The sequence below is a fragment of the Gallus gallus genome, chromosome 1, assembly GCF_016699485.2.
Source record: "Gallus gallus isolate bGalGal1 chromosome 1, bGalGal1.mat.broiler.GRCg7b, whole genome shotgun sequence".
Lineage (NCBI taxonomy): Eukaryota > Metazoa > Chordata > Aves > Galliformes > Phasianidae > Gallus > Gallus gallus.
The window spans coordinates 16,329,303-16,354,925 of NC_052532.1; the positions used below are offsets into that span (position 1 = coordinate 16,329,303).

At 38.6% G+C, this 25,623-nt stretch overlaps 1 protein-coding gene across 2 annotated transcripts in view; it reads right to left on the reverse strand.

The window, feature by feature from the left end:
• Positions 1-25,623, reverse strand: part of CERK (ceramide kinase) — a 43,332-nt gene that overhangs the window by 16,465 nt on the left and 1,244 nt on the right. For both annotated transcript variants that reach the window (XM_040700935.2, NM_001031340.2), the window contains exons 2-7: positions 16,729-16,842; positions 15,505-15,627; positions 13,602-13,727; positions 13,175-13,238; positions 8,002-8,147; positions 75-149 (exon numbers count right to left, since the gene is read on the reverse strand). In XM_040700935.2, coding sequence (XP_040556869.1) covers positions 75-149; positions 8,002-8,147; positions 13,175-13,238; positions 13,602-13,727; positions 15,505-15,627; positions 16,729-16,842 — 648 coding nt within the window. The remainder of the gene's footprint in view (positions 1-74; positions 150-8,001; positions 8,148-13,174; positions 13,239-13,601; positions 13,728-15,504; positions 15,628-16,728; positions 16,843-25,623) is intronic.

Consider the following 25,623-nt stretch of genomic DNA (forward strand, 5'->3'; position numbering starts at 1 on the left):
ATAAAGAACTACATGACTATGATTCTTCAGTATGATTATACTTTCATAGCAAACAGTGAACTGTGACCACTCACCTATAATAATATGAAGAGCTGATGTTACTGGATCAGAAATGCCAACAGTTGAATAGCATACGCAATCTGTTGAGCCTGAAAAATGAAGACCAAGAGACTACTTTGTATCTTTTCAAAGCAAGTACTATTGGTATGGTCCTCCAAATAAAAGCTTTATGTTATCACAGCCTGCCACTTTGTATTTTATGGAACAAAGTAAATATACAAATACAAAAATTATGATTTATATTGGAACAATAACTTCCTGCAGAAAATAGAACCTATTTGCTCCTGTACAAAGGCCCTCTAGTACGTATGAAATTAACGTACAACAGTTGGTGAAGGAAAATCAGAAGATTAAGGATCTTGTTACAGCTTTTGCATTAGTTATGGAAAGGGGTGAAGGAAGGTGCACACTGATCTCAGGAAGAGATACCAGTCTCCCACTTTCTGGGGGAGTGCTCTAAGTCCCAGGCTGTCAACATCCCCTCTCCTCCTCCAGCGCATCTTAAAAACACAAACTCCTGCTTTGTTTGATTATTTGAAAGTTAATAAATATTTGCTTTCAGGAGTTCGTTTACTGATAGGAGAGCTAACTAGATAGAGATATGCCATTACAGTCTTCAGCAAAATATTTAAAAGCATAAAAATTTAAGATTTAGTTTTCACCTGAATTCTGTTTTTTTCTAACTACTTCAGGCCACTCCTCACTCAGTATGCCTACTACTATTAGCTGCCATTAAGAGCCAGACAGCACTCCCTCAAGCCCTATAAGAACTATCTAAGAGCCTACTGGAGAGTTCTGAATTCTATTCTGCAGCAAGCACTTGGAAGTCAGCGTCAGATATACCAATGCATATAATTTCTTACAGCACCTGACTCCAAATCTATTTTGTAGTTTCTCTATAGTCTTTCCTCAAAAGGAATTCCCTAAAAGGGAAAGCTGAGAATACGAAAACAAAAACTTACTCTGTCCACATCTCTCATCTTAGATTTGCTACTGATCTACAACACACAGACCAGATAGAGAGCACTTGATTTCTAAATCAAAGTAAAATAGAAAATTAGAAATGGAAGAATGACCAATCACTATTTAAAATCCACTTCTGGTTCTTTCTCACTTTGAAAGCAATCAGAACATGTACCATTATGAATGGGAACACCAAGAACATCCTACTGCCTCTGACTCATTTCTCAGTTAACGGACATCATTTCCCCTATCACTTAAGTGCATGGAAGAATCTTCTATCACACAAACATTATGCAGAAGGCAGCTACTGTGAGTAAGGAGCAGCTCCAGGAGCCAGTAAAAGAGTAGAGCTGCAGAACAAAAGCAACATTGTGATTAAGATGTCCCTCCTCGAGGATGGAGGTTTGCAATGCTGCAAGCGTACCACTGCAAGCATATGTAGTACAAGAGGAAACAATTCCATTTTCTTTCAATATCACATTAGACAAGGTACACAGGAAGTGTTACTTGTGCCTTATATTGTCATCTATACTCATTAATTCCACTTAGGCAAAAAATAAAACTCTCATTACTTTTAAAAAGATACAAACAAACAGAAGAACAGCTACTAGAAGATACAACCTGTTTTTATTCTGCTAAACGTGCAAGCCTAAGTACTTTGAATCATAGAATTGCTTAAGGTTGGAAAAGACCTTCACGATCAAGTCTAACCACAACCTAACCATACTTATCCAGCCTTTCAACTTTCTTCATGCTGTATTCTGCTGTGAGGATTACCCTGAAGACCCATTTGGCACCTTGCACCATTTGAAGGGCCTTAGGAAATAAGACATCTACAAAATACTGGCAGTTACAACACAAGATTCACAGGCTCCACTGACTGATTAGGCACCCCCTGATTATAACATGAATTTAGGCGTCCACCGAACATGCAGACAGCCAAGCATAATTACCAAAATCTGAGAAGTGATTCCACTTTGAAACTTCTCCTAAGGAGATTAACCCTGTTACCTAAGCAGCAGCAGCCACCCGCTGCAGATGACTCTGCTTGGCTTCCAGCTGCTCCTGTAGTACACTAGGCACAGGGGGCTAGTACCTTTCAAAGGGCACCATGCCACCATAGCTAAACAGCTGAATCCCAGACTAAATACCTAAAGTCTCTCAGCTAAAGGAAGTTCTCATCCAGAACATTTTAATATTAAGAACCTACTGAGAACAGTGTGTAGAGGGCAGAACAGCTCTTTGGCATTAGCTTAGCTGGTCCATGACAAAATAGGTCTAATTGCTTCGAATCTTTACTGCATACCATGTATGTCTCATTAATCCATTTTCCCCAGAGGATTTATTAGGAGGGTTTATATAGCCACACAGCAGCTATATAGGCCAATTCTTCTATGTTCTATCCCTCTACAAATTTAAAAAATATAGTATATTAATGATATAAAAATGAATCAAGTTAACTTTTAGTTAACTGTAAGAAGTGATTAATATATATTTATTTAGGTAAGACAGCTTGTCATACTCTCCATAAAACATTTTTGGTAAAGCCAGGAAAGTAAGGGTCTGCATTACAGAAAATGTAGTACAGTTAAATAACCGGATCCATAATCAGATAGCCCCTTTCCACTATATGTGCATGAAAATACTGTTGAACAGTTGTGAGTAGACAAATTGTCCAGACAGGTGAATCACAGAATGGCTTGGGCTGGAAGGGACCTCAAGGATCATCAAGCTCCAAGCCCCCGCCACAGACGAGGGCACCAACCTCCCCATTTAATACTAGACCAGGCAGCCCAGGGCCCCATCCAACCTGGCCTTGAACACCTCCAGGGACCGGGCATCTACAACCCCTCTAGGCAGCCCGTTCCAGCACCTTACCACTCTCACAGTAAAGAACTTTCCCCTGGCATCCAACCTAAATCTTCCCTCTGACAAAGTATTCAGACACCGCTTAACAAGCTTTAGATCAGTCACAGAACTACCGCAGTGGTAAGTAAAAACATGGCATTCTTACTTGTTGTATGGAAGAATTCATGCCATAAGATTCTATGGATAAAAATCAACAATTAACAACTGAAATAAATGAGAAAAAAGCAAAGTGTTCAAACTAATCTTTTGAAAAATGATCAAGACTACTAACTTAGCACTAGTTTTCTCAAAACAAAACACACACTGTTGGGGCTATGACTATTCATTCTTCCACTCTCCTTGACAGAAATGTGAACAAATCCCAAAGAACCGGAAGACTGTAACTATAGTACTAAACTAAGTAGATGACAGAAGCAACAGTCAGAAGTTGACCCTAAGGTAAGTAATGAATTTAATAACAAAATAGAAACACTCAATGCTTGTGAACATTGCTTCATGCAAGATGCCCAAACAGTCTGGCCATGAGGAAGGCACTTGTGCAGCATTTGCAGGATTCTCAAAGAAAAAATTAGCATGGTAACAGTATTTTGTACTGCAAACAAGTAGAGTAACAGCTTTAGTGTAGTTCCTGTAAGTTTTTATTATTTTTGTAAATATATATACATATATTTTTAAAGTCAGTCTAATAATAAAATCTTAAGTGAATCACTTTAATGGCAGAGTAGCTGTGTATTCCTGGTTGAGCAGCTTGGTGTTTTGAAATACCTAGAAGGCAATTTTTCTGGGAAGTGATTTTCAAATGACAAGGACCTGACTTGTTCAAAAGCAAGCAAAGTTACTGTGGCTGGGAGCCGTGAATGATATGGGCATCCAGAAACCAAGAAATCAGTTTCACATCTCCGGAATGACTGGCTGGCTTAAACAGAAACACCTCTGGAGGATTTGGGGCATTTTTTGTCTGTTTTATTGTTGGTAGATAATCACTTCAAAAGAAGTAAAGTATCACAGAACAACAAAAATAATAAAGATGAAATTTATCTCATTTGACTTGTCCTGACAGCAGGACCAGCATGTTCAATGTAGTATTTAGCTCTGTCATTTCCACAAGTATAACTGATTTAGGAGGTTACGAAGTGCAACGTAAGAACACTGGACCTCAGCTTCCAAATTGAATGTATTCAACCTTGAAATGAGACGCTAACTAAACTGCAAAGATCATTAAATATTACAAACATTATAACAGGGAAGGCTGTGGATACAGTGGAATGTTTAAAAAAAATTTCTTGCCTAGTGGGCAGTAGTATAGGGATCCAGTCACACCCCATGATTTCACTTCTATCTCCTTTAGAAGCTTGTGAATGAATCCCCCGCCATTTTTCATGTAAGAAGCCTTTTAGGCAGATTTTAGCATTACTTACCACAGTTACACATCAATATGCTGATTACATTCAGCACATACGCTTCAATCCTAGGCATTAGGTCATACCCTTGACTGAAGTAAAAACAAGAAGAAACTGGATATGCTAGAAGCCTCAATTATGACAGCAATTAACACTTCATTTCTGCAAGTTACACAATCCTCCCCAGCACTTGGAAGATTCTTCCTTTGTTCCCAGGGAAGGCCATCAGCATCCATAAGGAGTAAAACCACATTAATGTTATGCCATAGCACAGAGTGCAGCAAGATTTTTTTTACCTGCTGAGATCACAAGGGCATTTAATCTGATCACTTCTCTTTTACTAGAGGAGCTTCCAACAGCAGTTGATGGCTTTGTCTCCTTCTTCTATGCCAGGGTTAGTTAAAAAAAATAAAATGACTTACTCTGGCTAACTCTAGAGCGTATAATTTTCACAGTAAAACTTCTGGACAAAACCTCAATGTCACATTTAAAATATAAAAGGTTCTCTCTGGCTTTAAGTTTTATGCAGGCATACTATCAATCACTCCGGATATAGTGAAAACCCACAGCTGAATTTGCTTTAAGGCTAGCTGGCACTAGCAGGAAATAGTAACTAAAGAGAAGTTTCTGTAGGTGCGCTGCCTTTTAGTTACCACACTGCAGTGTGGAACTGTCTGGTTGTTACAACTTCTGAGTACTTTCAACAGGAAATACAGTCAACTGGCAGATTTAAAGAATGGCTGCAACTAATACAGACATTTTGAAGTTAAAAAAGATTTGAATAGAAACCTTTATTCGTGTAAATTAAAATACAAGTTATTTCATAAAAATATGCAAGAAATCATAGAACAGCTATATTTTTCTTAAACAAAAGACACATAAAGAAATCAGAATAGCGTATTGCCAGCTATCCTAGAAGGGCCAAGCAAAGACCTTCTTCAGAAAGAAATGCCTTACAAGAACTATTAAATTTTAAGAAGACAACGGAGAATGGGATTCTGCCTATGAAATAAAGCTAATTCCTCAAAAAAAGATCATAGAGATTTTGCATTAAAACACTTTAACATTTGTTTCATTTGCAGTTTCAAACCTTCACTTAATTGACAGTCTCCTAGCAAAGATCCAGACACCTGAATTGAGTGCTAGTTTCAATACAGTCAAGTCTTTACACAACAAAAGCACAGCAATGTGCCATGTTAATACAGCAAAATCACTGAGATGCTGTCACCTTACCCCAGGCTTCTGTCAACACTGAATAAACTACACAAAATAAACTAGACTTTAGAACTTAAATCTCTGGGTAACGTTCGTCTTCAATACCCGCTGACATGTTCTTAAGGTTTTAAGAAGATGTTGGTTGTAACGAACTGAAAGAGCATTATGGATGAAGCTTTCCTGTATTTGTGATTTGCACCGCATTACTCCTTTTCACATTTTATTTTAGGACTGTTAGTTTAGCTAAAAACAACAACAACAAAAAAACCCAAAGAAATACAACTATTTCTTTTTAAGGATTTCATTTATCCGGGAACAAATTCTACTTTCTTTGGGAACCAAGGGATCTGCTGGAGTCAATATGTGCTCAGAGCTCCATCACATCAAGTAAAGCACACTGCCTCCCAACAGTCTCATAAGCAGCACCGAAGACAGCTTCACTACAAGTTTCACCAGAAGCTGGAAAAAAAAATCATGCTGCCTTCCCAAGCACACTGCAATGCACAGCGTTGGTTATTTCATACACAATTTCAGGTCTCTACGATAGCTATGTATGTTAAGGGTTAAGATTTGTTCAGTGAGTTTGATAAACAGACCAAATTCATATTCCTATAACAATTTTCTTGTATTTTCATTAACGGAGCGTTTTAAATATTGCACAAGATACAAACAGATCAAGACATGAATTATCTTCAGCGCTTCTAAAATCCAAAAAACTAATTAACAGAACTTCAAGGCCTCCTTATACAACACTATAAAGAATAACGACTTGAAAACGTTTGAGCCTTAGCGCTGATTACATGGCTGTACGTTAGCTCAGGAACACAGCGTGTAGTATGCATTCAAACAGCAAGCAGCTACAACACACAACAATATCCACAAAGGCACTAAAGCACATCAGAGAAGATAACCTGATACACGTTAGCAATACTAAAGTCTCAGTGAAGCTCCTACTTTTTGGTTGCAATTGGAAAAAACACATGAAACTGTTGAAAAAGCAAGGTTAATCTTTCAGTTTTATGATGCTTCTAGTTCATTTCCCTCTCCTATGGGCAAAGAAATAGCTTTCAATAATGATGTTCGCTTTTCTTCTAAATGCCGACTTATTGTCACTAATATCACCAAGAACCAAATTTTTCTGAAACCAAATCATGTAAGCAAGAACTCTTATCTAATAAACAAAACTGAGTAAGGGAAATGAAGGGTGGAGCACTTCACATTCTACTGTTTTAATTTACATCTGATTTTAATACTAAGCTTCAACAAGTAAGATCAGAGTATGCCTATATATATACTGTAAGTCCTACACGGAACTTTTACTGTGTTAACTAACAACAGGAATGAAAAAATATAAAGCAGTATTCACATTACAACCTGCAGGTAACTAATCCTTATTGTACTGCTAACATAAGTTAACCTTCTTTCAAGCAACAATTCAGACATTCAGGTTTAGATGCATTCTTCGCAAAGATACAAGGTGTATAGATGAATCACCTAATGCTTGAGGGTAGAAATGTTCTATTTCACCTGATGTACTTTCATTGCTGATGTTAAATTTTCTCATAAAGTTTGTGTTTTAGGGCTAGTCAGACACTTGTAATATTTATTTCACATCTCAGTTCTTTAATTCAAATCTCAAGTATCTGGTAAGGAAAAGAGGACGGCATACCAATGGCAGTGAAAAGAGCACTTGTCTATTCATACAGTCCTTGAAATTGCAGATGCCACTGAACAGCTGCAAGAATTAATGTAATTTTGGGTGGCACTGTCATGCATGTGCCCTTCTGAAGGTATTCCGCAAATTGGAGGAGTGAGATAATGTGTGGGCCACTCCATTTAACAGCAAGATTGATCCACAGAGTTACTGTGATAGATGAATAAGTAAGTTATCAAAAAAAGTGAATAATGACAGTTCTCACAAATGCCTTTCAATGACAGTAGTCAGCGCTGCCTGAAAATGTGGCTGAATTGTGAAGCTGCAGCACCTTGCACCTCTAAATAAGTAGCCACGGCAGGAAGGACAACTCTGTCTGGAACCCACGGACTGTTCCTCAGCTGCAGTAGCTGAACGCTTTCTGTGATAACAACCAAGGTGGGAAAAAACCAACAAAAATAACAGAATCAAACTGCTGTCAGAACAGTGGGAGGCTCTCACTGCAATTCTAACAGACCTTGTGGAACACATGGAACTGGAAAACTATTTTTGATTTCTCCAGGTAAGTCTCTGTTCAATAAAGTTCACTCATTAGTGTGCCCAGATGAGCAAAAGCATTACTATCAACACCTTATCTTGTATTAACATAAAATAAGACAAATTAAAAAAGGAAGAAACAATAAATTTCTCTAGAACTACACATTTAAGACTTCACTTCGGTGCTTTTATGTAATACTATTGCTTGTTTCCCAAGCTTAGCTCTAATTTTGAGAAATTATGAATAAGAAAAAATTTCAAATAGAAATCAAAGAAGTAATCCGAAAGGTAACCCTTTCTTACCAGCAGGAATTATGCCAATCCTTATATTGCACTGGACTAACGGTGCTTTGGGATTATTTTGGTCTATGCCAGAGTCCTTCTGCATTCTTCCAATGAGACCATGCATCACTTCACTGAACATGCCGTCCCCACCAACACAAACAACACTGCCAGGAAACACAAATTAGAATGCACACTAACAGTCAATAAACAACACGGCAAATGTTCTACTTAGGGCATGCAATGCACATCAAAATAGTTGTCTTCTCCTCATCCACTTCTACAGACTGTAATAGCCCACAGTCAACTTGGCATTAAACAAAAAGCAGAAAAAAAAATTCAAGCTACACAACTACAAATGCACCTAGACAGTTCTGTAATGTTCGAAAAATGTTGAAATGCAACCTAAAAAAAATCTCTCTATCCTCTATTGCTGTATGCAGACAGACAGGTATCAGTGGAAAATAACTGTACAAAGAAAACACTGAACAAGACTGTACATATAGCTTCCAAAATAAGCACAATGGCAATTAGGTACATTTACAAAAAGAGAAAGGTAAGTTAGTATTTGTAGATGCAGACAGAAGTCATTTAACACTGCACATTTAATAGGGATACACATTACATGAAGGTCAGAAACAGAAAAGCACATGCTTGCATGCTCGCTTGACCATGCTGCTAGCCCAGACAGACAGAAGTCATGTATATCTAAATAACCACTCATAACAAAGCAGAGTTCTAAATGTTATCAGAAGCAAAACTTTGGTGTACAAAATTAATTCAAGTCAGAGTTGGTGCAGCAGCTACACAGATCCTCAATATGTTAAAGCTCAGCAGAGTTCACACCCAAGCAAATACTAGGAAGTAAAAAACTATTTTATAGCGGTATACATTTCATGCACAATAATAAAATTAAAGAATGTTTATGATTTTGGAGTTCAAGAGACTGCAATTCAAAGACACTTTGAATGGAGATGTGACAAATCAAAACTTACGCATATATGATTCGGAACATTTACTGTATTCCACAGCAATCATTTCCAATGCAAAAACTAACCCTGCTCTTCCACATAGTCATCAACAGATATTGCAGAATGAGCACATATCCCACTGGACAAGTTAGCTGATTTAGTATTTAAGAACTGATGATTTAGATTTAGTTATTGCTGTTTACTCAGCATAGGAGAATCCTGAGAAACCAGTCATATTTTCTTCCATGAATTGAGAAGACAGTCTTATAAATACACTGGCCAACTCTAAGTCAATACCTAAGAGACTGAGAGAAGGGAGAAAAGAGCTTCTGTTTCCCATTTTCATAATGAATTTATCTTCTCAAAGCTTAGCTACTTTACTTCTCAGCTTCAGAAACCTGTCTCATCTTTCTGAGTAGCCTCTAAGGGGAAGCAGGCAAAGGTTTCCACAGCAGTTTAAGGTCTATGCTGTGCTAGTAGTGTTCTTTATGTAATACATAGTATGTGCAGACTCAGTGATGACAGAATAATATGAACTTGTAGTCCTATTGAGGGTAAATACTAACAGTTGGGGAAAAAAAAATCACATACGCAAAATTAGCATGATCAAATTCATTGCAAACATCAGATCATCAACATGCAAGACACATATACAAAGGTACCCAATGGAGGATTACTCTAAGAGAGACCTTCCTAGAGTGCTTCTTCCATTTTGGATTTATTTTTCTATTGGACTAGCACTTCACTGGTTAAGATGACATCAGTAAACTATAAGGGCTGATCTAAAATTAACGTTTCCTATTTTGTTATGCTGGCCCACGACTTCCTTGAACGTTGATGGTATGGCAATAGGGTTTGAACCTTCCCCCCCATATTCCATTACATTTTGCTGCTGTGCGACAAATGGCAGCAGAGGAGCAGTCTCACAGAATGGTGTCTGACACACAAGTGTGTATCAAGGAAAGGTGTGCCACTGAATTCCCCTATGCGGAAAAAATGACTCCCACTGACATTCATCTTCACTTGCCAAACATATGTGGAGAAAACAGTGGATGTTGGCACAGTGAGTGGAGTGGTATGTTGCAGCACTGGTGACAGCAGTGAAAAACAAGCCACACTAGGGATAGCCCTGAAGCTTTTTTTTATTTTGCATGCAGACATTACTAATGATGGTGACTATGTTGAAAAACAGTGTTTTGTAGCTGATAATGTTAGTGTGCTATTTGTAGCTGTTGCAGTTTCCATGGAAATAAATAGGAGGAATTACTTTCAGAGCAACCACGTAGATATGCTAAAGGACCTGAGTAGCAAGCCCATGAGACAAATGAGTTTTAAATGATCCGTGGTCCCTTTCAAACTCAACCTCCCCGTGAACTAATTCAAAAACTAGAAAAAAAGGAAATGATTTTACATAGGCTTGTTCCAATGTCATCCTTACCCATATTAGGTTTATTCTAAACACAGTCATTATTTGCACAGTATTACAGCATGCTGTAGTTGTTCTACGTAACAACATACAAGAACCTGTACTGTGTTAATGCATGCATGGTACTTTAAGCAAGCATCTTCAAGGGGAAGCTGCTCTACCACTGAGCTATTAGAATAGTACACTCACCACAGAAAATCTATATTAGGAAAAATGGGAAGAACGAACAGAAAACACACATAAAAGGTTTAAACAATATGCCTCAAGCACAGACACTCAGAAGGCAAGGAAGCAATTATCATTAGGAATCTTTATCTAGTTCCAAAAAATTCAAGCACATCTGTCGTAAATAGAGAATGTGGAAGAGATTGAATGAAGAATCTTATCACTCAGTGAAGGAAGAGTCGCTTAATTAACAGAAATGATCTGCGAGGACAGGTGAACAACCATTGGACGTAGGAATCCAAAAAGGCTTTTCCTGTATGTGAGAAGCATCAGCTGAACTTGAAGATAAACACACATTTACATGATGATTTTTTTTTTTAATTTTCCATTTAACCACAAGATCTGCTGTTTAAAAAGTAGCATGAGTAGAAGAATTGCTCCCTAATGTCACTGTTTACCACAGAAACATACTTGTACATGATGATCAAAAGCCAGGCTTAGAAATACAGCTGGCCGTTCCCAGGCTGCCACTGAGGCCTAGTCTGGGAATGGAACAGTCAAGAGTGTAAAAACAGGCACTACTCTGGCCAATGTCTTTTTTTAACTCAGTTACATTAAAGAAAGCAGAAGTAATCCCCACCAAAACAAGATTTAAACTGGAACTACCAAAGAGGGATTCAGAAATCCTTGAAGTATACACTAAGCATTGTTTGAATATGTGAAAAAAATGTTTCAAGTACCACTACAATCAGTGACATCTGCTGTAAAAGCAAGTTGCCAGGAAGAGATTCTATCACATTTTAGAAGTTAACTTTGGAACAGGGAAGGCTCATTCTCCTTTTAATTTTGCTATGTAGCCCAAGATGGTAGAACCACCTCTGTCTGGAACTAAACACCTCAACATCTTATTCTAAAGCTTCAGATTACTGCTCTTAAACTTCTTAGAACATGCAACTATTGCAGTTCAATATAGATATAGTACATGGTAATATTCAGTAGTTTTTGTTATGTGGGTTTTTGCTTGTTTGTTTTTAACTTAGAGAGTTAACAGTCTTTTTATAGAGGCTAGGATTCCCTCTTCTCATCTCCACACGATATTATAACATCACTTATCGTCTTCCTCCTTTCCTTAGAAGTCTCAAAATTTGTTTAATAATTTATTTTCCTGTACTTCCTAAAAAATATTCACCTCTACTTTTCTGATGAAATGGTAAGTGGCCTTAATGAGAACATAAGCATGCACAGCTAGCAACAACACATGTAGTTTACATCAATAGTAATTTACAGCAATATAAAGCGTTAGAACTTCCATGCTGAACTACTTCTCAATACTTTACCTTTACAAATTTAGTCTAGTAAAGACTGTAACATTGCAGTAGAGATGGAGTCCTTCCCTTTAAACCAAGAGACCAGCTACAGATTCTAGAATCTCGCATGAGAGTAGATTGTTTAGATAGCTGCTGACAAACCCTGCAGGCCAGAACAATTACCATTTTGGGAACCTCCTCTTACAATAACCAATTCTAGACATTGACTTGCTTAATTTTCTTCCCCATCTGGTACTGAAATTGCATCAACCTTCAGTACTATACACTTTATATACTTAAGCCAAATGAAAAGTTATCTTTTTAAACTATCTTTCTCTATGTTACTTTCTTTGAATGTTTGTAAGGTTAAGGAAGGTGTCAGTATGGAAAAAAACACACACACACACACACACAAAAAAACATGAGTTCATTTTAAAGCAGGTCCAGGATCTTGCTTTGAAGTCAAGGAATTCAATTTGTGAATTCAGTTTTTAACTGTAACAATTTGCCAACATTATACACTTACTTGATTTACAACCATGCATATCGATTTGCAAGAATACTCTGAAGAGATAACAGATTTTTTATTTTTGTAATTTACCAGCTTAAAAGCACCTGCCTCCAAGCACAGGAAGACATAACTTTAAAATACTATAGATACGAGTTTATTTACATAGGTTTTGCATACATTTTCATTATTTTATCACTACGTAACTTATTTCATGTCATGAAACAGAACTGGAATGACCAGTTTATTTACGAAAATATTTTGCTTCTACAGCAAACATAATAACAGAATGCAATGTTACTGTTCAGCTTGGTCTTCTTCTAAACCAGTAACTTCACAAACAGAACAAATACAAGTGAAAAATATAAAGCTAAATAACCTGACAGTTATTTGCACTTGGCAAGAGTGGTTTTACACGTAGTCAAGATGCCACTAAAGCAATTTTTTGGACTCATGTATGTGCTGAAGTCATCTGCACTACAAAACACTTCATGATACCTTCCCACAGAATGCTCAGTTTCTGGATCAGCAAAAGTAATCCTACATTGATCTGCACAACAATCTCATGCAAACATCATTATATTTCACTTGAACATATTATGTGTTGAATGTGTTTACTGAAAAGGTATACTTTTCCTTTGATACTCCTAAATGTGCACATCCTATTATGGAAAAGGACACATCCCAGATCTTTGATCTGCTGCAAAAAAACATGTCATCAATTAATGCTATGTTAAGTTAGAGACGAGAACACATATTACAGAAAATATCAGCTTACTAAAAAAAAAAAAAAAAAAAAGCAAATGAAATTACTTACCCATCATATTTATTAATATTAACTTCAAATAAGTTGTCCTTAGCATGGTTAGCATGTTCAGTTACTATGAAGAAATGAAAAAATACACACTTAAAAATTAATGTTATAAAATACTGTTATAAAAAGGTATATGCATTTGTTAAAATTGTTATTAATTTATTAATAAGGATAACTCTATTGCCAGTATGACCGTAAAATCAACTTGCCCACGAGCCATGCTTCAAATAATTTTATGCCAAGGAAAAAAATAGGGTAAATGTAAAAAATATTTCACTAAAGACTGTGCAAGTGAACAATTGTTCTTAAACAGTAAAACTAAAGAAGTATTTAATAAATGGAGAGATTCAGTAGTACCAAATTAAGCTACACAGAGAAGCTTTATAATCTACATAGTGTTTATTAAGGTATTAAAACATTCTCTACTCACCGACAACATCAGTAGAAATAGAAGCCAAGCTGAAGAGTGGAGCAACTTTCTGTTCATAAATCCTCTTCCCTTGTCGTTTTCCTCCATATGGATTAATATACACAAGCAACTGCTTTGGTCTACACGCTGGTATAGAACAGAGTTATCCGTTAGAACATCTGCACTTCCTCAGACAATGTTCTAAACTTTTATTTTAATAGAATAAACAAGTATCAGATCAATGCACTTACATAATAAATCCAGCTAAATAAAGCTAGACTGTTTGGATGGTTTAAAGTTACCAAAGGCCCAAAGCACTACCTTTTCTGAGAATCTGTTACCTTTTCTGAAAGCTACCAATAGAAAAAACATTTGTACTCAGATGGAGGTAACTGACCAGGCCATACATCTCACAGATCCAATTAGTAAGCACACAAAATCCATTTCTTAAATGACTTTATTGGAAGACAGGGCCCAGATGTAACATATGCAAAAGAAAATCATTAGTAAGAGGCATGCATTTAACGCCTGTGCAAACATTTTTTGTTAAATATCTATTTTTGGTCTCTGAACCTCAAGTCCTTAACTGAATCACATTTTAGGTGTATCTATCTCCAGTCTCTTCTCTGGCTTTCAAATAGAACTCAGACCTATGTTGCAGGTATCTTTCCTCCAGTCCTGCCTTCAACCCACCTCCTGCTGCTCCTGCCTGGCCCCCTGGATGGACAGCCTTCACTTTGTGTTGTCTAGGCTGTAGATAGGACCTGCAGCCATCCTTCACCCTGCACAAACACTGCTGAGGCTGTGCTACTGTTACCCTTGGCTTGCCTCCTGTTGCAGAGTTGTTTCCTTCTTACTACTTCCTGACAGGTATGGAGGTGCCTCTGACATGGGTAACTCCTGCTAAATTACACTTAGCCTTCCAAAAAGTAAATGTCCTAGAGTTTCAGAAATTACTACTCAGAACTCTTTCTACAAAAGGTAAGTAAATTGTCCTGAAAGTAATGCCTCCTATTTATTTATTAGAACAAAGAGCACAATGACACTATTTGATAGAGCAAATTCTCAGCTACAGAACACTGTTTTTCAATGCAGTAACCACCATTAGCGATGCATCTTCATCAGTGACGAACAAGAGCCTGTACGTCACACTCAAAAATCTGCATGCCCACCCAGAATGCTGTCACCGCTGCTGACACACACCACCCACTGCCTCACTGCGCTCACATCTACTTGCTGGTCTCCACACGTTCAGCAAGCGTAGATGAATGTCAGCAGGTGGGTTTTTTTTTTGCATAGAGGAATTCAGTGACACACCTTTGCTTCATACGCATTTCCATGTCAGATGTCATTTTGTCAGACTACCCCTCTGCTGCCATCTGTCACACAGCAACATGTAACAATGTTGGTGGGGAGATTCAACCTCTACTGCCATACCACCACCATCTGCCTCTGACATTGTGGGCCAACAAAATAAAATAAGAGACATTACTTTTTGAGCAGCCCTTGTACACTGGCAAAGACAGAGAGTGGATATGTGCAGCAGAAAAAGTCACCCACGAGTGTAACAATTACTACAATACTTGTCCTTGGATCTCCAGAGTACCTCAAATTTCCAATCTTACAGTTGCTCTTTCTCAAAATTAAAATCTTTCCAATGTGTCCAATTGCACTCAGGGTAAAGGTGCAAGACATTTTAGTCCTGACTGATGAGAGTAGAATACACATTTAGTATAGCTTAGGAAATACGTGTGATGCAAGGCAATGACAAGAGGAGTGAGACACTTCAATTCTCGCCTCACTCACTTTCTGAGCAGAAGCTAGCCTCAAGAGTTCAACAAGATATCAGAGATATCAAAATAATCTTAATTGACACACATCCGTAAAATTGTGCTGCAAATGTTGGTGCTTCTATTGAACTTACTCTGCATTTCAAGTAATTCTTTCAGTGCCTGTATCCACTGGTTACACAAGATCTCATCAGCACACCAAAACGTCACATCTCTGCACCGCCAGCGGTGATTTCGGGCTTTTTTCACATAATAAACTATTAAAAATAAATAAATAAATAAATAAATAAATGAGGGGGAGACACAATGAGACTGCTCTGCAAAATGGCAAATGTATTTCAAACACACCTCCGAAACATCTGCCTTTCTAAAGAAGCGGTAATTAACTCCCAGTACACATTTCTGCAAATGAAAGGATTTAAAGCATAAAAGGTAGAACTGAAAAAATAAGTGAAAACATCTGCTCTACACCCTTACCTTACCTCACAGCAGATACTCAAATACCACATGCAATCCATTCTCCATAAACTGATACACAAGACACACACAAGTTCACTAAGCATACACTGATTTTTAAGCTATATTCAAGCCTGCATTATCTACCTGATATAAATGGCCATACACTGATAAGGGTTTGGGATATACTTATATCAGCTCCCACGTAACCGACAGAACATGGTGAGTTTAATTTCATAGAGCTGAAACTTGAGAAGAAGTAGTTTAAAAAAACAGTAATAATAGAAAAAAGTTTAAATCTCCTTGTGCATTTTGAACTAGGTCGATGAGAGCATAAGTGTTCTTACTTTTCTGCCTATAGTATCACCAAACAGTAATACTGAAGGACTGAATGTGAAGAAACCACTCTGTAAGATACACCTTTGCCATGTGAGCAATCCTGTTTGTCCCAGCTTTGCAGCACTGTTTCCCCAGAACATTCTAAACATTTTCTTGGCACTTTAAAATCACAGTCAATAACACAAACAACATTTGTATGCACACATTCTGACAGTTAGAAAAAAAACATACACAAAAAACCCCAAACATGTAGGGGTCATTTTTTCAGCCCCCTGATTTCCTAGTAAAGCAGTATGAAGCAACTGCTGTACTGCAGATCCATCTAGCAGCAGAAACACAACACATTAGCTAACACTTCTGCATGTAACTCAAACTGCATGAGTTCCTAAAAGAAGGGTTTAATTTTTCAAACAAAGGAAATATAAATACATACTCAAAGATATCTTCTATACGTCTTTTTTTGTTAAAAATAATATTCATTCTGAAGATTCCTTTCCGGTCTGACCTATGATATCTTCAACAAAATAATCAGCGTGTGCCTCTCAAGCCTCTACGTGCCTTACCTGTGAAAGCATGGGGCTTTGCCATCTTTTGCCATTTGCCAATACTACGCTGTTTCTTGTTCAGTTCAGTTTCTTCTACAGCAATGATCTCAGAGGTTGGTACAAAACAGTTATCTGTATGAACACAAGGTTTTACACAGGTACATCTTAAAACAGCACCAGAATGATTATTTCTATACATGATACGATCATACATTGAGAGCAACTCATTCTTAAACACAGTCAAGAGTGTAAGTAGAAATCTGCTGAACATTTCCAATTTCCTCTTGCATTTACTCAAAGCACACCATCCATAACCACCTATGAACTATCTCAATTACTATTTAAAATGTCTACAATTTCTGCAAAAGGTAGATATTTGGAGTATAAAAACGTTTTTTGCATGAAGCCCAAATCCAGTAATGCTGCTTTCAGAGCAAGGAAACTGCCCCTTCAATGACCCCTAACCCAGATATGTGACAATGAATAGCACAAGTTATTTCAAAGAACATGCAACTAAATCTAAATACAAAGGCTATTTGCCATTCTCAGATAAGTGGATGGCTTATGAAAGAAGGGCATTCATATGAATTCTTACATCTTCACATCCCAATAGGCTTTAAAACTTTCAGATCTCCTAAGAAGCAAATTCTAAATGTTATGTTTATGTACTGTTAAATGTATTTCCATTTTATCAACATTAATTCTGAAAGACAATGCTTCTAAAGACCTCTTTTTCTCACATTATGAAAGAATTTCCTCCACCCACAGCCTTTTTTCCCCCTCTGATGCTCTCAACACATTCTTAGTCTTCGTCAGTCCTGTCAAACGGAGGAGTTAGTCTCATTTTCATCACCACTTTCAAATTTCCCAGCCTTTATTTTAACTTAAAAAAAAAACAAAAGAACAAAATTGAAGTAGAACTGAAAATGCTGTGTATTTATGTACAAGCAAACAGCATGCATACAAATGTATACAGAATCACAGAATCACTAAGGTTGGAAAAGACCTCCAAGATCATCCAGTCAAACTGCTCACCTATTCCCACTATTTTCCACTATATTCCCACTAGTATTTCCCACTAAACCACGTTCTTTCGTGCCACAGCTAAATGCTTCTTGAACACTTCCAGGGACAGCGACATCATCACTTCCCTGGGCAGCCTATGCCAATGTCTAACCACTCTTCTGGAGAAGATGTTAGGAAAAACATCCAACCTGAGTCACCCCTGTTTTAACTTGAGGTCATTCCCTCTCCTCCTATTGCTAATTACATGGGAGAAGAGGCTGACACCCACATCACCATAACCTCCCTTCAGGTAGTTGTAGAGAGCTATAAAAGCTCCCTGAGCCTCTTCTTCTCCAGACTAAATAATCCCAGTTACCTCAGCCGCTCATAAGGTTTGTGTTCCAGACCCTCACAGCTCAACTGCCCTTCTCTGGACATACTCCAGAGCTTCAACGTCTTTCTTGTACTGAGGGTCCCAAAACTGAACACAGTACTCAAGTTGCAACCTCATCAGTGCTGAGTACAGAGGGATGATCATTTCCCTGCTCCAGCTAGCAACACCATTTCTGATACAAGCCAGGATGCCATCGGCCTTCTTGGTCACCTGGGCACACTGCTGGCTCATGTTCAGCCAAGCATCAGCCAACACCTTCAGGTCCATTTCTTCCATACAGTCTTCCAGACACTCTGCCCCAAGCCTGTAGCGTTGCCTGGGGTTGCTGTGGCCAAAGCGCAGGACCTGGCACTTGGTCTTGTTGAACCTCATCCCATTGGCCTCAGCCCAGCAATCCAGCCTGTCCAGATCACTCTGTAGACCCTCCCTCCCCTCAAGCAGATTGATATTTCCTGCCAGCTTGGTGTAATCTGCAACTCACATATAATATGCAGTCGTAAGAGAATATACGTTCTCATACAGCAATATAGCTATAGATATTAAGAGATATTAGACAACAACGAGCAATAGTTTTGTTACTGTATTCTATTCTACATTTCCTATACTTCTTGCTAATTTGAAAAAGTGTCGTGTTGGTAGCAAGGAATGGAAAATTAACAAAGATTTTTCATGACCTCTTCAGAGTGATGACTACAACTCATTTGCTACTAATTTAGCTGTTTTTTTTTTTTCTCTCCTTCTGTCAGCAGCTCTTCTTGATTGTTGTATGCTGTCATATTCTATTGACAGCCAGAAATTATGCAGGCATGATATACTGGATACTTTTTAGCTTTTATGCTAGGAGTAGCAACAGAAGTTATTGTTCTATTAGGCATTTTCTGTATTAAAAAAAAAAAAAAAAGGAAAAAGTGAAAGCTTTCCAAACATACAAACAGCAAACGGATCAAAAGCCGCTCCTCTGAAGGGCTTGGAGAATATTCCCTACAAGGAGCGACTGAAGGAACTGGGGCTGTTTAGTCTGTGGAAGAGGAGGCTGAAGGGAGACCTTACTGCCCTCTTCCAATACCTGAAAGGTGATGTCAGTGAGAGCGGGGTTGGTCTCTTCTCACTGGTAGGAGGGAAAACGGCCTCAAGTTGTGCCAGGCTAAGTTTAAGTTGGATATCAGGGAACACTTCTTTACAGAAAGGGTTGTTAAGCACTGGAATAGGCTCCCCGGGGAGGTGGTTGAGTCACCATCCCTGGATGTGTCTAAAAACCGTTTGGATGTGGTGCTCAGGGACATCATTTAGTGGTGGGGAGTTAGGGTAGCATGGTTAGGTTGAGGTTGGACTTGATGATCTTGAAGGTCTTTTCCAGCCTGAGCAATCCTAAGATACTATGATTCTATGAAAACCACTTCTGAATCAGTATGACAGGAAGCATTTATTTGGAGTATGCATTTTAGTACAAAATGCCTAACTTGTATTAACTTTGGACCCTGAAACCAGCTCAACTCATCTCTCCTTGTTCTTTAGGCATATTCTCTCTCTCTGAGAACAACATGACTGTGGAAGTCCTGCTTTTGTAGCAAATCTCTTCACGGGTGTGGCAAGAAAAAAAACCACTCAGAATAAGTACTTTATTTAAATATGTGCACAAGAATTATGTACCCCTGAAAAACACATTACTGAACAAAAAAATGAGGGAGAAAAACAACAAAAAACACAAAACAAACAACAAAAAGCCAGCCTGATCTCACCTTCCCTCTGTGAATCTGTGGGGTCACAGATAATCTTTCAGAAACTCCTATAAACACCAGCTATGTCAATAATGCCCCTCAGTACTATTTCAGCAGCTCCACTGCTCTGACAGAGTTCACCAATCTTACAGTATAGTCAAAAGCACACACTCCCTAATATAGGGATTGTAGAGGGCCAGAAAGACGCAAAGCTCTCTCATATATAAACACGCTATTCAGAAATTCCCTACTTATGAAATCTAAGCTTTGGTGTTTGAGTAGAGCTCAAGAATTTATATCAGTACAAATCACAGCATGGCTGAGGCTGGCAGTGCCCTCTGCGTCCCTCTTTCCAAACCCCATCCCAGCAGGGACCCCCAGAGCAGAGTGCTCAGGGCCACAGCCAGCCAGGCAGCTTCTGGAGATCTCCAAGGAGGAGACTTCACAGCCAGCTGTGTCAGTGCCCAGCCACCTGCACAGCGCTGAAGTGCTGCCTCATGTTTAGACGGCACCTCCTGTGTTCCAGTTTGTGCCCATGGCCTCTTGTCCTGGCACCAGGCCTCTACCAAAAAAAGCCTGGCTCCATTTTCTTCGTGCCCTCCCCTCAGGTATTTATAGACATTGATGAAATCCCTCTGAGACTCCTTTTCTCCAGGCTGACCGAGCCCAGCTTTCTCAGCCTCTCCTCAAAGGAGAGGTTCTCTGCATCATCTTGGTGGCCCTGTGCTGTACTTATCAGTATGCCCACATCTGCCTTGTACTAGGCACAGCACACCAACTGTGACCTCACCAATGCCGAGCACAGAGAAAGGATGACCTCCTCAATCTGCTACTGATACTCTGCCTAATGCAGCCAAGAACACCATTAGCCTCCTCAGCAGCAAGGGCACACTGCAGCCTCTACTCACTGCAGGGACCTTAAAGACTGCAGTTCTAACTCCCCTTCCATGGACAGGGCTGCTCCCCACCAGCTCAGGCTGCCCGGGTCCCCATTCAGCCCAGCCCTGAGCGCCTCCAGGGATGGGGCACCCACAGCTCTATGGACAGCTGTGCCAGAGCCTCACCGCCCTGTCAGAGAAAATGCCCCCCAACATCTAATCTACATCTCCCCTCTTTTAGTTTGAAACCATTCCCCCTTGTCCTATTCACTACCTACCTAAGCAAAATTCCATGTGAAATAACATGCTTTCTTCAACCTTTCTATCTAGATTCAAGAGACTGAATCTCAAGTTCAGAAATGCTGAAGTACAGGTCAAATTTCTTAAGCTTAAACTTGAACAACCTCACACATTTATGTTTTCATGTTTCACCTTGTTCAATGTCTAGCATACAAAACACAGTAAAGACATGGTGCTGCCGAGCCAGAACAGTTGAATGTAGAGACATGGCAAAAAATAAAAACAAGAAAAAAAATAATCCAATCAACAGTCCTCCCAGCACAATGGCTGTGCCACTCATTGCTATTCTGAGTCAGTGCAAACTGACCAGTCACCAAAATGGCACCTGTGTTACATGCATACTACTTTTCCCCACATTAAGCAAGTGAGAAGAAAAAACACACTACGAGGTGAATGCACTGAGATTGCCTTCCGAAAAAAGGAACTGAAGGTTGCAAAGTGCATTTGCTCTATAGGAATGGCTTTTTAGTATATCATCTCTGTTTGCAACTCCCAAAGAACACTTCTAGAGTTTGCAAGCAAACTTGCTCAGAACCCAAGTCAAGATTTGTTCATTTATCACTGCCAACCATGTGTTCCACAGGCCAAATTCTCTATGAAATGCAATAGCTCAGTGTGCCAAAAGATAAAAACAACTGTGATTACAACATTTAGTTTACTGTTAAATAATCAACTCAACCCCATGAGTACACTGGCATTCAGTTTCACCAATATGACTACTCTCTTGACTTAATAATGATTAAAACCAAAAGACATTTTTTCAGTCACTTTGAAAACCAGCTTACTGTTACAGACAGCACAAACACTAAGGTTGTTTTTTTTTTTGGTCCTAAGTTTAAACTTTGCTTCACCTACAGGCAAGAAAATAATAAGAAAGCTGTCCATCAGAAGGTATATTAGATTATATTGATCCCATAGTACAAAAAGTTGTATCCAATAAAGATCAGGATAAGTGATATTTTTCACGTAATCCCACATAGGGGTACAAAGCATAATTACAGAGAATTCAAAAAATGAACAACAAAAAAAAAGGAGTTGTGACTAGCACATTTCAGTGCTAAAACAAGAAGCTACTTAACAAGTTGCATGCTTTCCCCTTATGGAAAAAATAAAAGCAAAAACAATAAGCAAACAATCAAAACACCAACAAAGCAACAAGGTATATGTGGAAAAACACGTACTGGTTAATTAACCATTCATCTATATTTGAATAATGCATATTCCACTGGAAGAAGCGACTGCCGGGGTTGTTACTGCTCATACCCTACCAGCTCAATACAGACAGTGGAACCACCAGGATGTAAGTATGGTTCAGATTTCCTTACCAGCCCTCTGCCACTTGGGAACAAGTGAGGAAAGGCGACCTTGATAAGGGATGCAGGGACACTGCAGATGCTGGAAAGACCTCTGTGCCAAGCAAGCCCACCTCTTTTCTCTCTGTACTGCGTTTATCAAACTGAGTGTTCTACAATCCACATAGTCAGAATGGAACCGGTCTTGTTAACACTTGCCCTGAGGCTTCCTCAAGGGGTTGTTTTAGGGGAAAAGCAGGAAAAAACAGGCTGAGGGAATAGTAGTTTGAATGACGAAAAAAGAAGGTTAAGAGCACACAACAAGCAAAAGTACACAGTCCAGTGCCTAGTTTGATCATAGCCCTCTTGCCTGTACTTTACAGTAACAACAACAACCACCAAACAGGAAAACAACTAAAGAATCTCATTCTGTGTTTATAATGCCTTAGAACCAGGCATGATCCTGTCTTAGCCAAGACTTATAAATTCCATTAAGTACACACACACACAATACATAATCTACAGAATTTTGCACACCACGTTTTATCACGTTACTTGAGGAAAAGCAGAACGTGCCATCAGCACGAGGAAATAACAGAACAATAGAGAACAACTGATCAATGCAGCTTTGCATAAGCTACTTATGATCTACAACTCAATCTCATGTACAAGTGTTTCAAGGTTAAAAAAGAACGTTCTTCAGTGTACTTGAAGAGATGCTGAGCAGAAAAGGTGTATAGCTAGAAGTGAATGGGAAGCATTTGAAGAAAATCAGATCAAGCTTTTCACTCTGAGTTCAAACAAATCCAACCAGAGAACAGGAAATGGGAACCTCAGCACTGAAGAGAGCCCTTGAAAATATGATACTGCTAAACAAGGTCCAGTAGGAGGAAGGAAAGTAAACAGTACTGAGGGGTTAAGGGTTTAAAAACATACCATGGCCTGAATCAGCACGTTATGTTTTCATTATTACCTTCTGAATGGCAGAATTAAAAGTAATATTGCTGAATTAATATTTATTTCTTCACAAGTGGCGTTTTAATGTTTTTTTTTCCCCCCCCAAAAATATTTGTATGCTGTACAAAGATGCAAAACCAGAGGATCTCCCCATATTTTACAGAACTACACTATTCCTTAAAACAACAGTATCTGTTGCTTCCTATCTGATCTGGAATTTGGATGTAGTAAGGAAGAGATGCATATTTCAGTACTTCTACAGTATCTCTAACTAATGGCACTCGTTCCTTACCTGTGAAGGTCCAAAGACCTTGACAAAATAAGTACCAAACCACGTTAATTCACACAACTAAGTGCAAGTCAATGAACACTCAGAATATAGGCAGCTCTGATTTGATATTTTTAAAGATTGTTTCACTGCAATGACTCCCTACTCAATAACAACAAGAATTTAGAACGCTTATACTGTATAATTAAGTCCCTATTTAGGCACACTGTACAGTAGTCACGTAGTTAAGTGCTAAATGGAGGAAAGATACCAATCTTGGTCAAGCTACACCTCTGAAATTATATGCTTCTAACTAACCACCTTCCGTATTACAAAACTTATTTATATACCACCATGTACGCTGCTCATGTTTCCAGTATAATTGCAGAGAACACAATGAGCCATCCCAGGTCTTGAAAAAGCTGAAAAACAGCAAGATGGCAGTGATATAAAACTGCCACAGTTCTGAAGCACAAGCTCAGAAAACACAAATTAATCACAGCTTTAAGCAGAGAAGTTACATCACTTATTGTATTTTCTATACACACACTACAGCTGTGCTTCCAGAACACTTAAGCATTTCTATTTCTGCTCCCACTCTCTGTTTTCTCCTCTGATTCTATGTACCTCAAAATCCTGTCAGCACAGGAGAGAAGCCACACTTACTACCCAGGCTTGCCACCTCAGTAATCTCCAAATGAGTACTGCTTCAGAAACCCTCTCAAAAAGGGCCTTGTTTATTATGTCCCACTCTGCCTCTACCACTTCCAGCATTCTGACATTCGCCCTGGAAACGGCTTCAGGACAGGCTCATACACCATTTGGCCCACCAAAGTAAATCAAGAAAGCTTGTTTTTAAGCACTGCTAAACTTCAGAGGTCTAATAATAGAGCTTTAAAGCTCCGCTGACATTCTTTCATGCTCTAAAGCATGGGCATCCAATATTTTGGCTTGCTTGGGCTGCATTAAGAAGAATTATCTCAAGTTGCATATAAAATATGTAATATAATGAATGTATGTAACAAAACCTTTTTTCTGTTAAAACATTAAAAAAAAGCGGGCAACAAAACCATAAAATAGTAGGTTGTGCATGTAAGGTCTAAAGCAAGTTATCATAGAGTAAAACGGCGTTGTCACTGAACTTGCTGTAGCCTATCAGTCAACCAAGAACTTCAGAAAGGGATTTTTAGAAGGATTTTACAGAATTCAACAAAATTTTCTACAAAGCAGGGGCCACTTGACCTAATAGGAGCAACTGCCCCCAAAAGGCTTTGAAACTTTGTATTTCAGATTGAAAATTCAGTTAAGTTCCTTCAGAGTCATTTTACATTGTTCAACTCAACAGATTTAGAAGACTAATTTGTCTTCACAGTTTTAAGTTACTTAAGGCGTGCAACTAAAGGATCAAACTACACTTCCAAGCAATACTGCTGATAAAAAACTGGACTATGTCAAAGTGCATACGCCCGACAGCAAGAGGACAATAACGAAGTACTGGTTTGATGTTATCATGATGAAGGGTACGTATTCAAAAACCATATTCAAAATATGACCAAGTTGCAGTCGTGTAAACTGCAACAACAAATTCATACAGCCCTCCCTTCTGCCTCTTCTTTCTTCGAAAATCACAAATAATTAAGATATTCTGATTAAAAAAGAAAACAACAGGAAAATGTTTAATTAAAGCACATGGTAAGGGAAGAGCTATTTCAGTACTCAAGTTTGGAAACTTGCCTGGGACTGGAGACATCTACACCCCACCTTTCCACCATAACCTTCTAGTCAACCCTTCTATCGCTCATTTAGTTCCTCTCTGTCTGTCTCAGTTCCTCCACCTCTCAAGTGAAGATGACAGCACTTATCCACACAACGGCAGCTGCTGTGAAAAGGAGGAGGACATGAAACATTTTTTGATGTTCCCACATTGTGCTGATAGGGACATAAGAATAACGGGAGTAACAATTATACAGAAACCAAGAGGTCAAAGAATGGGATAAAATGCCACCTAAAAAGCAGCAAAAGCTTGACATCGCTGGTACACAGGTATTTGCAGACCATCCTACAATTCTGTCACCTAATTCTGGCAGTAAACTATCCCATT